The sequence below is a fragment of the Cibotium barometz genome, chromosome 5, assembly GCF_041138505.1.
Source record: "Cibotium barometz isolate CiBa-2024 chromosome 5, ASM4113850v1, whole genome shotgun sequence".
In the NCBI taxonomy this organism is placed as follows: domain Eukaryota; kingdom Viridiplantae; phylum Streptophyta; class Polypodiopsida; order Cyatheales; family Cibotiaceae; genus Cibotium; species Cibotium barometz.
In genome coordinates, this window is record NC_141050.1 from 41971542 (window position 1) to 41984853 (window position 13312).

The following is a 13312-nucleotide window of genomic DNA, read 5'->3' on the forward strand; positions in this document are numbered from 1 at the left end:
ACAAGCTTTCGTTTTTTTTAAAAAGTTTAAATTTTTTATAAAAATTTAAAAGTCATCTCTCCTCCAAGGTCTTTAAGGTTTCCAAGGTTTTTATTTTTTATTTTTAAAGACAAGAGAATATATATATCCATATATATATATATATTAATATATATATATATATATATATATATATATATATATTTATTCAAGAGAAAAAAAAAAGAAAAAAAAACACAAAAGCTAAAGTAAAAGCTAAGCATAGCTTTTCAAGATTTTTTTTGGCTTTTGGGAAACCTTTATAAACCCCTCTAGTGGGCTTCTTGCCACACATCTCTCGAGTTCTCGAGTTCTCAAGTTTTCGAGTTCTCAAGTTCTCAAGTTTTCAAGCTCTCAAGCTCTCGAGTTTCGCTCGCACTTTTGTTGTGCAAAGACCAAATTTTCTCTCCGCGTACCCTCTTCACGATGTCGACCCAAGAATCAGAGTTGGAGCCCCTCGTGGAACGCGAAGGCTTGCCGGCTACGGAAGGCACTGATGCCGATCTTTTTGACGAGTTTGTGTCAAAATCAGATTTCCAAGAGTTCAAAGTAGCTCTCGAAGCTTCTTCGACGGAACGTCAGGCACAAATCGCAGCCCAGATGCAGGCTTTGCAGAACTCCATCGCTCTATTGACCACTACCCTCTCTACTTTCTCGGGAATGGATACCTTGGCTTCAGCTTTAGGCCCCAATATTACTCCGGAACCGTTCGGGGGCGAGCAAAAGCAGAGAACCAAGGAGATCGTGGACACTTGGCTACACAAGTGGCAAGTTCACTTTCAGTTTCATCCATATGATGATGGAAAGAAGATACAGTTAGCAGCAGGTTTCCTGTCCGGCAAAGCTGTGCTTTGGTGGAAGGAACTGAACCCAAAGCCAACGACTTGGGCACAATTTGAAGATATTTTCAAGAAGGAATTACTCAAGAAAGAGGATGACTACGATGTTGTTGCCCGGTTTTCAGCTTTAACCATGACCTCGCAGCACCTCACTTATGAGGTCTATCTCCAGAAATTTCGTGACTTGCAGATGAAGGCTACAAAGATGGATCCCACTACTCTGTTGGGGTTTTTCGTAGCTGGTTTACCAGACTCGTACCGATTACAGGTTAAAAATAACAAATGTAAAACATTGGACGAGGCCATTCATTCAGCTCGTATCTATGATGATACGATGGTCTCTTCCAAGTCAAAACCCGTTACCGAGCAGGGGAACAAGCATAAAAGAAAGTTCTCCGCACCTATGGCTAACACGACTGAAGGCAAGTCTTCGGACCAACCTTCGAAGAATACAAGTTCGACACCAGCGAAGAAGAAACGACTCCTTAGGGCTTTGAAGCTCAAGAAGGAAGGACGTTGTTTTATCTGCGAAGAAAAAGGACACATGCGTAATGAGTGCCCGAAGAAAAAGGGTACCAAGTCAAACGCAGGACCCAAACCAAAGGCAGCTAACCAGTTGTCTTTGACAGGTACGTCAATTACTGTACTTTCTCGCTTACTGTACTTTCTCGCCCTAGTACTTGTTCTGATTGTTTGTTCAATTCTAAGGTATTTGGCATACATGATCTTCTCCGAGTTTATGGAGAAGTGAATGGCCATAAAATTCACATTCTTTTAGACCCTGGCAGTTCGCATAATTTTGTTAACTACAAACTTGTGCAGAAATTGAGTCTTGACACGACACTCAGCGACCATACCTATGAGGTACGTCTACCTGCGGGCAGACAAGTTTGGGATCGCAAAGTGGAGATGCTTCCAATCCAGATTCAGGACTACAAAGATACTCTGGAATGCTATGTCATGCATCTGGAAAATGTAGACTTGTTATTAGGGATTGAGTGGTTTAAGACTCTTGATGTCCAGATAGATTGGTCTAGTCATATTTTTTCTTTTCAGCATAGGGACACCAAGTATAGTATTTTAGGTGATTGTATCCATCCCTCTCAGGGACCTCTTGTAAATACAATTGATTTTGGAAATATAATGAATTCTTCTTTGTACACCGCTTTCCATTGTGTATTGATTCCACTTTCTTCTTTTCTCATCCCTTCATTGGATGTGAATGAATTAAGTGTGTTTGAAAGCAAAGAATTACAGAAGATACTTGATTCGTTTCAAGATGTATTTCCTAAGGAACTGCCATCAGGTTTACCACCTGAACGGGCAGTAGATCATCGTATTGACTTGATCCCTGGTGCTCATCCTGTGAGTATTCCACCTTATAGGATGAGCCAAGCTGAGGAAGATGAGTTGGCTAAACAACTCGAAGATTATTTGAGGATGGGCCAGATCCGTCCAAGTAAATCACCTTGGGGTGCACCTGTGTTGCTTAGGAGAAAGAAGGACAATACTTGGAGAATGTGTATAGATTACAAAAGATTGAACAAGCTGACTATTAAGAACCGTTATCCTCTCCCTAGATCAGATGACCTAATTGACCGGTTAGCAGGAGCGAAATATTTCACGAAGATAGATTTGCGTACTGGCTATCACCAGATACGTATTCATGAAAGGCATGTCGAAAGAACCGCCTTTCGGACTAGGTATGGCCATTACGAGTTTCTCGTATTACCTTTTGGGTTAACCAATGCTCCAGCCACTTTCCAGCAAATGATGAACGATCTTTTTCGTGAACATTTGGGGAAATTTGTGGTGGTGTTCCTGGATGATATTTTGATTTATAGTCGTACTCTTGAGGATCATGTCAGACACCTCACGATTGTCTTAGCTATTTTAAGACAGAATCAACTATATGCCAAGATGAGTAAATGTGAGTTCTTTATGACCGACATCATTTACTTGGGACACAAGATCACTAGAGATGGATTGAGCATTGACTATGACCGAGTTCAGAAGGTTTTGGACTGGCCTATACCGCGAACAGTGAAACAACTTCGTTCTTTTCTCGGTTTTGTAGTTTTTCTTAGGAAATCTGTACGGGAGTACTCTCAGCTCACACTACCGATGACCGACTTATTGAAAGGTCGTGGACGTAAGTCCAATCAGCCTATCACTTGGAATAACGATTTGGATATGGCCTTCAGACTTTTGAAAGATAAAGTCAAGGAAGCACCTATCTTAGCATTGCCTGATCCTAGTCGGCCTTATGTTCTTGAAACTGATGCCAGTGACTATGCTATCGGGGCTGCTTTATTTCAAGATGGTAGACCGGTTGCTTTTGAAAGTAAAAAGCTAGATGACACTCAATCTCGTTGGCCAACCCTTGAGAAGGAGCTTTATGCTGTGATTCATGCTCTCAAGGTTTGGAGACATTATTTATATGGCTCCAAGTTTGTGGTATTGACTGATCATCAGTCAATCAAGTATGTGTGTGATGCGGATGATTTGAGAGGAAGGAAAGCTCGTTGGGCAGAGTTAATGCAAGATTTTGATTTTGAGATCCGTTATCGGAAAGGATCCATGAATAATATTGCAGATGCGCTTAGTCGGATTAGAGAGGTGAATTCTTTGTCGTTCACCGAGATTTCTACTGACTTATTTCAGTCATTGAGAGGGCTTTGCAGGACTGATAGTTATTTTGGTCCATTTTGGCAGAAGATCCAGGACGGGAGCTCATTGATTGACCAAGACTCGGTGACTGAGCAGTCTACTATTCAGGCTGCAGGAGGTCAGTGGATGATTCGGAATGGTTTACTATTCCGTAATGACAAAATTTGTGTACCACAGATCCCGGACATTAAGTCCAAGATTCTGAGGGAGTGTCACGACGCCCCTTCTGCTGGACACCCTGGGGTACACAGGACACTATCATTAGTGAAACACACTTTTTATTGGCCGAAGATGAAAGGGTATGTAGAAGATTATCTTCTGAAGTGTCAGATTTGTCAGGCAAATAAAGCTGAACGCTTTAGACAGGCTGGGTTGTTGCATCCTTTGCAAATCCCAGGTAATAAGTGGGAAAGTATTTCCATGGATTTTATTACCGGATTGCCAAGAACACATCAAGGCCACGATTCTATTTGGGTTGTGGTAGATCGCTTGACAAAGATGGCTAGATTTTTACCGACCCGGAAGACTATTACAGCTACGCAATTAGCTCGGCAGTTTATCGAGCAATTGTTTAGACTGTACGGGTTACCGCAGGACATAGTCAGTGATAGGGACTCTAAGTTTACGAGTGACTTTTGGAAACTTGTTTTCGAGAAGTTGGAAACAACTTTGAATTTGAGTTCCTCTGATCATCCTCAATCTGATGGCCAGACTGAAAGAGTGAATCAGATTTTGGAGGATATGCTTCGAGCATATGTATCCAAAAGACAAAGTTCATGGGAGGATTATCTTCCTATGTTAGAATTTGCATACAACAGTACTAAGCATACGAGTACAGGGTTTAGTCCTTTCATGCTTATGTACGGTTTTCAACCAAGATCACCTGTTACAGTAGGATTCTCAGGACTTCAGCATGATGCAGCACGTAATTTTTTGCAAGATATGCAGGAAATGTTACAAGTTGCGAAGGAATCTATTAGAAGTGCTCAAGACCGAGACAGGTTTTATTCTAATAGACATCGTTCACCTAGAGAGTTCTCTGAAGGAACGATGGTGTATTTGCGAGTTCCGAAAGATTCCGAGACTTTACGGACAGGTAGATCTCCGAAATTATCCCCTAGATACTGTGGACCATTTCGTGTTACACGAGGGATTGGTTCAGTTGCATATGAATTGGATTTGCCTTCTCATGTGAAAGTTCATCCTGTATTTCATGTCAGTAGACTTAAGGAAGTACTGGGTGGAGCAGATCAGTTAGTTACTCCTCAAGAAATTATAGATGTCCAGGACATGACATTTGTTCCGCACGAACCTGAAAAGATTCTTGGTTTTCGTGAACGAAGATTGCGTCATACGCTTATCACGGAATACAAGATCAAGTGGAAGGATCGTGTTGAGGAGGACGCTACATGGGAGACATTGACTTCTCTTCAGAGAAATTACCCTGGCTTTTTAGTGAGCTCAAGAGTGAGCTCTTAGAGGAAGGGGAGTATGTCATGTGCACAGTGGGTATCTACCGTGTGCTATACGCATGCAAGACTAGTTTCGAGGCTTGGGGAAGCTTGGAACTAGGCAGGCTGATTGACGAGCTGAGTTAGGGATATACTAACGGGCGGGCACCCAAGTATGGACGGGCGGGCGGCCAAGTGTGGACGCCCGATGACCGGCCAAGAGCCTATAAAAGGGTGGCCAAGGTTAGTTATTGAACATAGAGAGTCTCGCGAGTTTGTGAGAGCTCTATGGTCTTGGAGCCTGGATCTAGTGCAGACGTGCACCTGCTTTATGCAGCCAAGGCCGGCAGCAGTCTCGAGGCCCGCGAGGGCAGCTTCGTGGCGGTATGGGACGTCGCGGGGAGGAGATTGGTCGGTACGTCAACCTAGTTAGCTCAGCTCGTGGCTCGGTGGGGACAGCCAAGTCTGTGGGCTTGCCCACGGCTGTCATGGTTGGGAGGTGAGTCAGGCCTGCACCCCCTTGCTTGTTTGTTGTTCGTTTGTTTGCAGGATTCGAGTTTCGAACCAAGATCGATCACGAGGGAAGATCCGTGGGGATTTGACAATTTTGGCCTTCTGAAGACGTTAATATATCATTTCATTTTCATTTCTCTCTCTCTCCCCACTCGCCTGTTCGCTTCTCCCTCTTCGCCTCCTATTTTTCTCCTCGCTGCCTGCATCTCTCTTCGCCCGCTTCTGTTCATTTCGTTTCTCTCTTTGCACCCTCTCCCCACCCGCCTGTTCACTTCTCCCTCTTCGCCTGCTTCTGTTCGTTTCGTTTCTCTTCGCACCCCCTTTCCCCACCCGCCTGTCCGCTTCGCCCTCTTCACCCACTTCTGTTCGTTTCGTTTCTCTCTTCGCACCCCCTTTCCCCACCCGCCTGTTCGCTTCTCCCTCTTCGTTCCCTATTTTTCTCCTCGTTGCCTACATCTCTCTTCGCCCGCTTCTGTTCATTTCGTTTCTCTTCACACCCTCTCCCCACCCGCCTGTTCGCTTCTCCCTCTTCGCCCGCTTCTGTTCGTTTCATTTCTCTCTCTTCGCACCCCCTTTCCCCACCCACATGTTCGCTTCTCCCTCTTCACCCGCTTCTGTTCGTTTTGTTCCTCTCTCTTCGCACCCCCTTTTCCCACCCGCCCTTGCTCAAGCCCCCAAGTCAACAACATAATCCTATTTGCTGCTACTTGCCTCCCCACTTGCAGTTGGCCATCTATGGGGGCCACCAGCTGAGGACCAAAATCAGTACTAGAAGGGGGACCCCTTTAGTCCTCACCGGCAACAAGGACTAGAGGTGAGAAGGAGAGGAAATACAACTCGATTTGGGCGAGCACACTGAAGATCGGTGATCCCCATATCAAAACATGCCTGACCACCATGAGAGAAGTATGCAAAATGCAAGATACGGACATTGAGCACCTACAAAAGAAGCTCGGGGAGAACAAGGATAGTGATGACCTTAGGCATGAGTTGCGTGCCTCCATGCAAGAGGAGATGGATAGGTGGAAGGCAAACATGCAAGCATACATGGCAACTCAGCTAAGCAAGATGCAGGAGGAAACGGTCCAAATGTTGGACGCAAAAACCAACCACCACACCTCACTAATCACGGAGCTGGAGGCCCAAGTCGCCACCCTTAAAGTGGAAAACGAGACCTTGAGGGCACGTACTCGATTCGAAGAAGGAGAGATTCAACTATCCCTCAATGATGAGCTGAATACACTTAGAGAGCAAATGAAGACCCTCCAGGAACAAGAGGAGAAGAAGGCAAACGAGGCAACCACATGGGCCGAGGTGATTAAGAAGACACAGAAACAAGTGGAAGAAGCAGACAACTGGATTGAGGTTGCCAAGAAGCAACAGAACCCACCATCATCCCGGACGCCATAGCACTATGCAGAAAGCTGAAAATTGTTGATACCTCTTTCGTCGAGGCATGGAGGGTGGGCAAAGACACCACTAAGGAACGCGCACTCATCCTCAAGTTTGCGGGGTTGGAGGCGAGGCAAGCATTCCTTACCAAAAGGCGGGCACTAAAAGGAGAAAAGCCTTACCTCTAAGACTATCTCACACTAGCACAGGTGACACACAGGAGGGAGTGCATGCCACGCATGTTGGACGCACGAAAGGCAAGAAAATGGACAGCGTACAAAGATGGGAGGGTGATCATCACTGAGCGACGCGCCCAATGATGGTGCGAGACCTATGAGACCAAGCTAGAGATTGCGGTTTGGAACTGCAATGGCGCCTTGAGGACAGATGTAGGTCTGTTCGAGTAGACATGTAGAGTGCACCCTCCAATTCTAAATATGCCACCCATGGAGAGTCCCCGTACCTGGCCCTTTATGATGACATTATGAAGTTTTGCAATCTAGGGAACATCCTCCTGATTGGAGACTTCAATGCCTGCACCGCTGTGCACATGTACCCTTCTTTGAGACAAATGATCTCGTGTACCAAGAGATTGACACGGTGGGTACAGATCTGGAGCGGACATCACAAGATACAACAGCCCGCACAAACCATGGAGAGTATCTCTTAGCCCTCGACGGGGCTCATAGGCTAGCCATTTATAATAGCCTTGCTAGATGGCCTAGATCCAACTCCTTCACCTCCTACCCCTTCGGACAGGGAGCTAGTACAGTGGACTATCTAATGGGATCCCTCTCTCTGACCCCACTCATTCCGGAGTTTACCATCTCTCCTTGCCCCATCGGTGTTGCTCTCTCTCTCTCACACACACACACACACACTCTCACACACAATGTACCTGATTGGGGAGATCGTAGTCCATGATAAAGAGTCCAGGCTTCTCGACCCCGAGAGAGACGCCGGCGAGGCTAAGGCCATCTTCGACGGTGCGATCTGTGCAAGAGGCCTTGAGCTTCAAGTCTCCCACGCCCACGGCCAGGGTAGCAGAAGCGGCCTGGGCAGAGGGCTCATACCTAGCTTTAAGGGAAAGCTTTGACATTGGAATGCAATAATGGACGTCCTGGACAAAAAGTAGGAGAGGCCGACGAAATTTAAGGGAGACGAATGAGCTCAAGGGCGCCAAAGTGGTTTCAGACTTTCGCTTCGGACACAGGGTGGGGTTGGTGATCCGTCCGCCAAACACGTAAAACGAGTTGGGATTACACACATTTATGGGCTGTACGATTAATAGCTCAGAGAATATTCCTGATTTGATATGGAACTAAAACAGCATGCCATAAATATATATGAATCTTCTTAAAGAACGCCAACAAAAATAGCCAGCCTCCTCTCTCTCTCTCTCTCTCTCTCTCTCTCTCTCTCTCTCAGTATATGCCCTCGTGTTGCATTCTACCGACATTAATACCTCTCTCTCTCTCTCTCTCTCTCTCTCTCTCTTTTTGAGTTTGTGTGACAAGAAGCAAAGATTTCTCTCTCTCGTTCCATCTCGCATCTCTCTCACAAAACAAGCAAAGCTTTCTTCTCTCTCCCCCTCATGCAATCATCGCCCTATAATACCACATTTGCCAAAATGGAGATCCTTAAGCAATCAAAGAATCTGATGTATGGATTGCATACAAGCTTACCCCAGCACAACTAAAGCAAAAAGGCATCGAACTTGCAAAAGTTAGAGCGGCACGGCACATCAAGGAGGCAATTGGGCTATTTTTCATGATGCTCTCATCCAAGATTTTTCCAAGCCAAAACTAGTTGTTTCCCAATTGTTGACTAGACTAGTAACAACTATGAATGCCTCAACATTAAAGTTGCCATCTATTGTAACTATCAAATCTTATAAGGGCATAATAGTTAATGATCTAGGATTTTTCTTCTTCTTTTTTGTTTGGTTTCATGTTTTGGATTGCAAATTTGTCTTAGACCATCATGGTCTTTATCTTATGTATTAGATCCCATAGGCCATTTTGGACTTCTATGGACGTTAATCAATCTCTCTCTCTCTCTCTCTCTCTCTCTCTCTCTTCTTCTTCGTCTTCTTCTTAACATCTCCTAATCATCATCTTTGTACATAAGAATTTTGCTTGCATTTTTCTCTTCACAATCCAACTAATTAATTGTAGTCAAAAGTCAAATAAAGTAGGAGCAAGGGTGATGGTGGCAAAATAAAAGGATATCGTGTAGCAACAACAAAGCAGCCATTTATCATGCTTGGGAACAATGCTCCGATTTTAGAGGAGGAAGTCTAGGCTCTTTTATTCGAAGGGAAAATTTAGACTAACATTATTTTGAGTGGGTTGGGAAGGGTTGATGAATTTTGTGGCTCCTTTCCTCCTCCTCATCCTCCCCCCACACAATGATCTAGCACCTTATATATACCAAAAGACAAGCCCTAGAAGCATGGGAGTGGAACTTTATAGAATCTCGATATTCATGTTACAGCATTGAGCACGAGAAGGTGCTTTGCTTCTCCTTATAACATTGTTTTGAATGCATAAAATAACATGTATGTTTAGAGAGCACAAATTCATAATTCATAACATTGTTTGGGATTCATGACATATTGTGTTAGCTAACTCATAAAATTCTTTTGAATGCATGAAATAATGTGTTACCTAATTATGTTTAAAGAGCAAAATTATCATACTTAATAAGAGGAAAATTAGTAACATTATAGGGGGACAAGGAGACGAGGAGGTGGAGGAGTAGCTACACTAGCAACAATCACTGTAGTAGGAAAGGAGGATTAGGAGAAGAGGTACAGGTACACTAGGAGCAACAACCATTAGCAACAATGTAGGAGGAGTAGAAGAAGCACTTGCAAGTGTAGTGGAGGCAACAAAGATGTGGGTGCAGTAAATTGAAAGAGAAGTAAAGGTGGATGAGAAGGAGATGCAAGATTAGGATGATGAGTAGTGACATCAATAGAGGAGGAGGAGGAGGAGTCGTGCATGATAGTTTATGCAAGATGGTGTGTCCATGATAAGTTTGAGGTGTTTATCAATTGATTGGTATGCCCATGGTGTGAAATGTAATGTTCATGCTATGTTTGGAATTCGTGTGATGTGTAATGTGTAGATTATGTCAACGATGTGCTTTGGTAATCTCATCATGTGCATGGTATGTCTACATGTGCCATGTGGTATGTTGACTTGGACACTACATTGCATAGTGCCATATCAACACCCATATAAAACATGTTGGAAATTGGGTGGGGGGCCAAGTCTCAGGAGGTCACCCATCTCAATTGTGTTCATGCCAATGTGCACTTAATTAGAGGTTTCCACAAATTGGTCTAAACCTTAAGTTGATGGAGGACCTCTTGTCTATCTATTTTATGGAAATCTCCTAGTGCTATACTTGGCACCACTTTTCTCAACACCCCCCCCTTGGTGCCAACTTGTCCGCTTTTCTTAGCTCAGAGGTTGAACTTATCCATGTTTTCTTCACTCAGAGGCTCAACTTGGCTTGTCTCATGCCTCAAAGGTTACACTTCAACTCATGGTTCTGATACCATGTTGGAAATTGGGTGGGGGGCCAAGTCCCAGGAGGTCACCCATCCCAGTTGTATTCACGCCAATGTGTACTTACGTAGAGGTTTCCACAAATTAGTCTGGACATCTAGACCTGAAAACCTTAAGGTGATGGAGGAAACAAAACAAAAGATTACAAAAGAAAATGCACGTCTCATCAAATACTCGCAAAATCCCAAATGGGTGGCACCCCTTTTTGTTTTGATGTCATCATCGGCCATACTAATGGTGTTGCCACCTTGGAGCTACCTCGCCCCCTTATCCAAAGCTGGCCCACTTTTACCATGCCCTAGTTTTGTTTGCGGGCGTAGTCGGCCGTCCTAATGGCATTGCCACCTTGGATCGCGGCGTCGAGGCTACCTCCTGCACCAGTGTGGCCACTTGATGCCCTTGCCCAGATTTGGCTCGCTTTCGCCTTGGTCCAATGCCTTGAGACACCCTAAACGGGCTCTCATCCCCCACCAAGCAAGCCATGACCACCCTGTTTGACCCCCTGATCGAAAACGCCTTGGATCTATGGATAATGTACTATGTTGCCCATGTCGGATAGTACCCACATGAGCCGATGCCTATGTGTCTCGCAGTTTTGTTTTCTGTGTCATCCTTGTTTATGTGCCTCGCTTATTTCTTGTTTATGTTATCATTTGTTTCTTGTGTCGTCATTTGTTTCTTTCATTTGTTTCTCCATGTGTACAATCATACTTACCTTTTGATATCATAGAGCCAAAGTTCATTTTTCAACATTTTATGTAGACATCTTCCGTCTTTGGCAACCATCTCATAGAATCCTAATACATAGACTAGGCATCCAATAAGTCTTTGTAAAGCTGAGTTTTATGAGGGATCTTGTCTAGAAATCCTTGTAATGCCTCAAGTACATGGGATTATAATTGTGTTTCCCCACTTTCAAGAATTGTTATTCTTAAAAAATCTATTTTAGGTTTGGAAATCTTAATTTTTGTTGGGGTGGGGGAGAGGACTAGACCAACTTTACCAATCTCTCTTTATGAGACTGACAAGTAACACTAAACGGTAAGACTAGGTAAGATTATTTATATGTAAAAGGTTGTATGTAAATAAGGTTCACGGGATTTCAAATAGGAAATACCTAAGCAATGGTTAATAGGCATTAAAGTTAAAGTAAAAAGGGAAGTAGATGGTGCACAATGGAAGCCCAAGGGACACAGGGGTAGTTGAAGAGGCATTGGACAAGGAAAAGGTAATGTCTAGTCAATGAAAGGTCAAGGGGCTGAAGTTGGAAGGTCATGCACCAGTTAGGCTAATATAACCATGAGTTAAGGGACTATTTAGGATATGATTAGGTGGAGAATCAAAGTTATAGTCTTACAAGTCCTCAAGTTTATAATGTAAGGAGCATTACATTAGTATTTGTTGCACTTAGCAGCCCAATGGCGGCAAAGTGATCAGTCTAACCACCTTCCACATTGTGAGCACCACCTCGGTAGTGCACGTGTGAAGATGGCGAGATGTAACCACCAGAGTAGTCGTTGCCAAGAACAAGAAGATCGAGCTTAAAAAGATGGCGCAAGGCGAGAGGGCGAGAGAGAGAGAGAGAGAGAGAGAGAGAGAGAGAGAGAGAGAGAGAGAGAGCCAACTTAAGATTGGAGAAGAGTATGTTTTCAGTCTTGTGTTGAGCAATTGCTCAGTTGTGAACTTGTACTGGTTGTGGAAGTAATACAAGAACAATGCTGCTTTTCTCTTCATCTCTATGTGATTTCTACAATGTATTAGATAGGAATGTTGTAACGTCATCTTAAGAAACATGTTGTGTACTTGAAAGAGAGAGAGAGAGAGAGAGAGAGAGAGAGAGAGAGAGAGAGAGAGAAAGAGAGTCAGTGAGTGAGTGAGTTATGTGGTGGTGTGAGAGCACAGTATGTGTGTGAGAAGTTCCAAGGCCGAGCGATGTTCTGAGTGTCCCCATAACCACACTAGAGTTGGTGTTCGAATCTAGAAGCTCTGGCACGTGGCTACATGTCTCCCATGGCATTGCCTGATTGGTCCATTACCCCAGACTGCTGTCTTGCCATTTCGTTGTTGAGAGGGAAAATAGCGAGAAACATCCTATTAGGGGGAACTACTACCGCAAAACCGCTTGAAAACTTCCTGTTTGAAAGAACTCTACTCTTCCTTGTGGGATACCATGGTGAAGGAGCTAAAAGAAGACCCCAAGAATGGGAAGGTATGAGAGCAGAGGCCGTGAAAATTACTCAAGTAGGAGAAGCCAAGGACATGCTGGTGGATATACCACCTTCACACACTACTATTGCCAACAACCATGGCACACCAAGGCGGAATGTGCCATGAAGCAAAAGCATGATGAGGAAAGACAGGAAAAATTGATGCAACTCAAAGAAAATCTACCAAGCGCCAACATGATGCAGCTAGATGACATGCTGATAGAGATTCAAGACATCCTAGCATGGATGAAGAGGGGGTATGCATGTGCAGTTCTTTTTAGTTTTTTATTTTGTATTAGTTTTAAAATTTAATTTCTCAATCATTCCTAGGTATATGTGTCTATATAATCAATAAAAGGTAGTATGTTAAATATGTATAATTGAGGTATAAGGCTTTTGGCTTACCTTGTGAGCTCACTAAGCGAAGGCAAAAAATCACTCCACAAGAAAGCTTTGATGCCATTACCATATACCTAGGAATGATTGCTTGATGCTCTTTCTTGTGGAACTTGGATACGTGACTCGTATTCAATTGTCCATGCAAACAGTTACCTTGAACACTCCTGCAAGCATTGTACAATTGCTATTAACGGGAGGAAGAGACCTTGGAGGAGCTAGAACTTCCAAAATATCTTACTGAAAAG

At 44.0% G+C, this 13312-nt stretch overlaps 1 protein-coding gene across 1 annotated transcript in view; it reads right to left on the reverse strand.

Annotated features, from left to right (window-relative positions):
* Nucleotides 1–8069, reverse strand: part of LOC147638510 (outer envelope pore protein 24, chloroplastic-like) — a 60914-nt gene extending 52845 nt beyond the window's left edge. The window contains exon 1 of the mRNA XM_086798424.1: nucleotides 7782–8069. Coding sequence (XP_086654550.1) covers nucleotides 7782–7982 — 201 coding nt within the window. The 5' untranslated portion in view covers nucleotides 7983–8069. The remainder of the gene's footprint in view (nucleotides 1–7781) is intronic.
* Between the last annotated feature and the right edge of the window lie 5243 nt (nucleotides 8070–13312).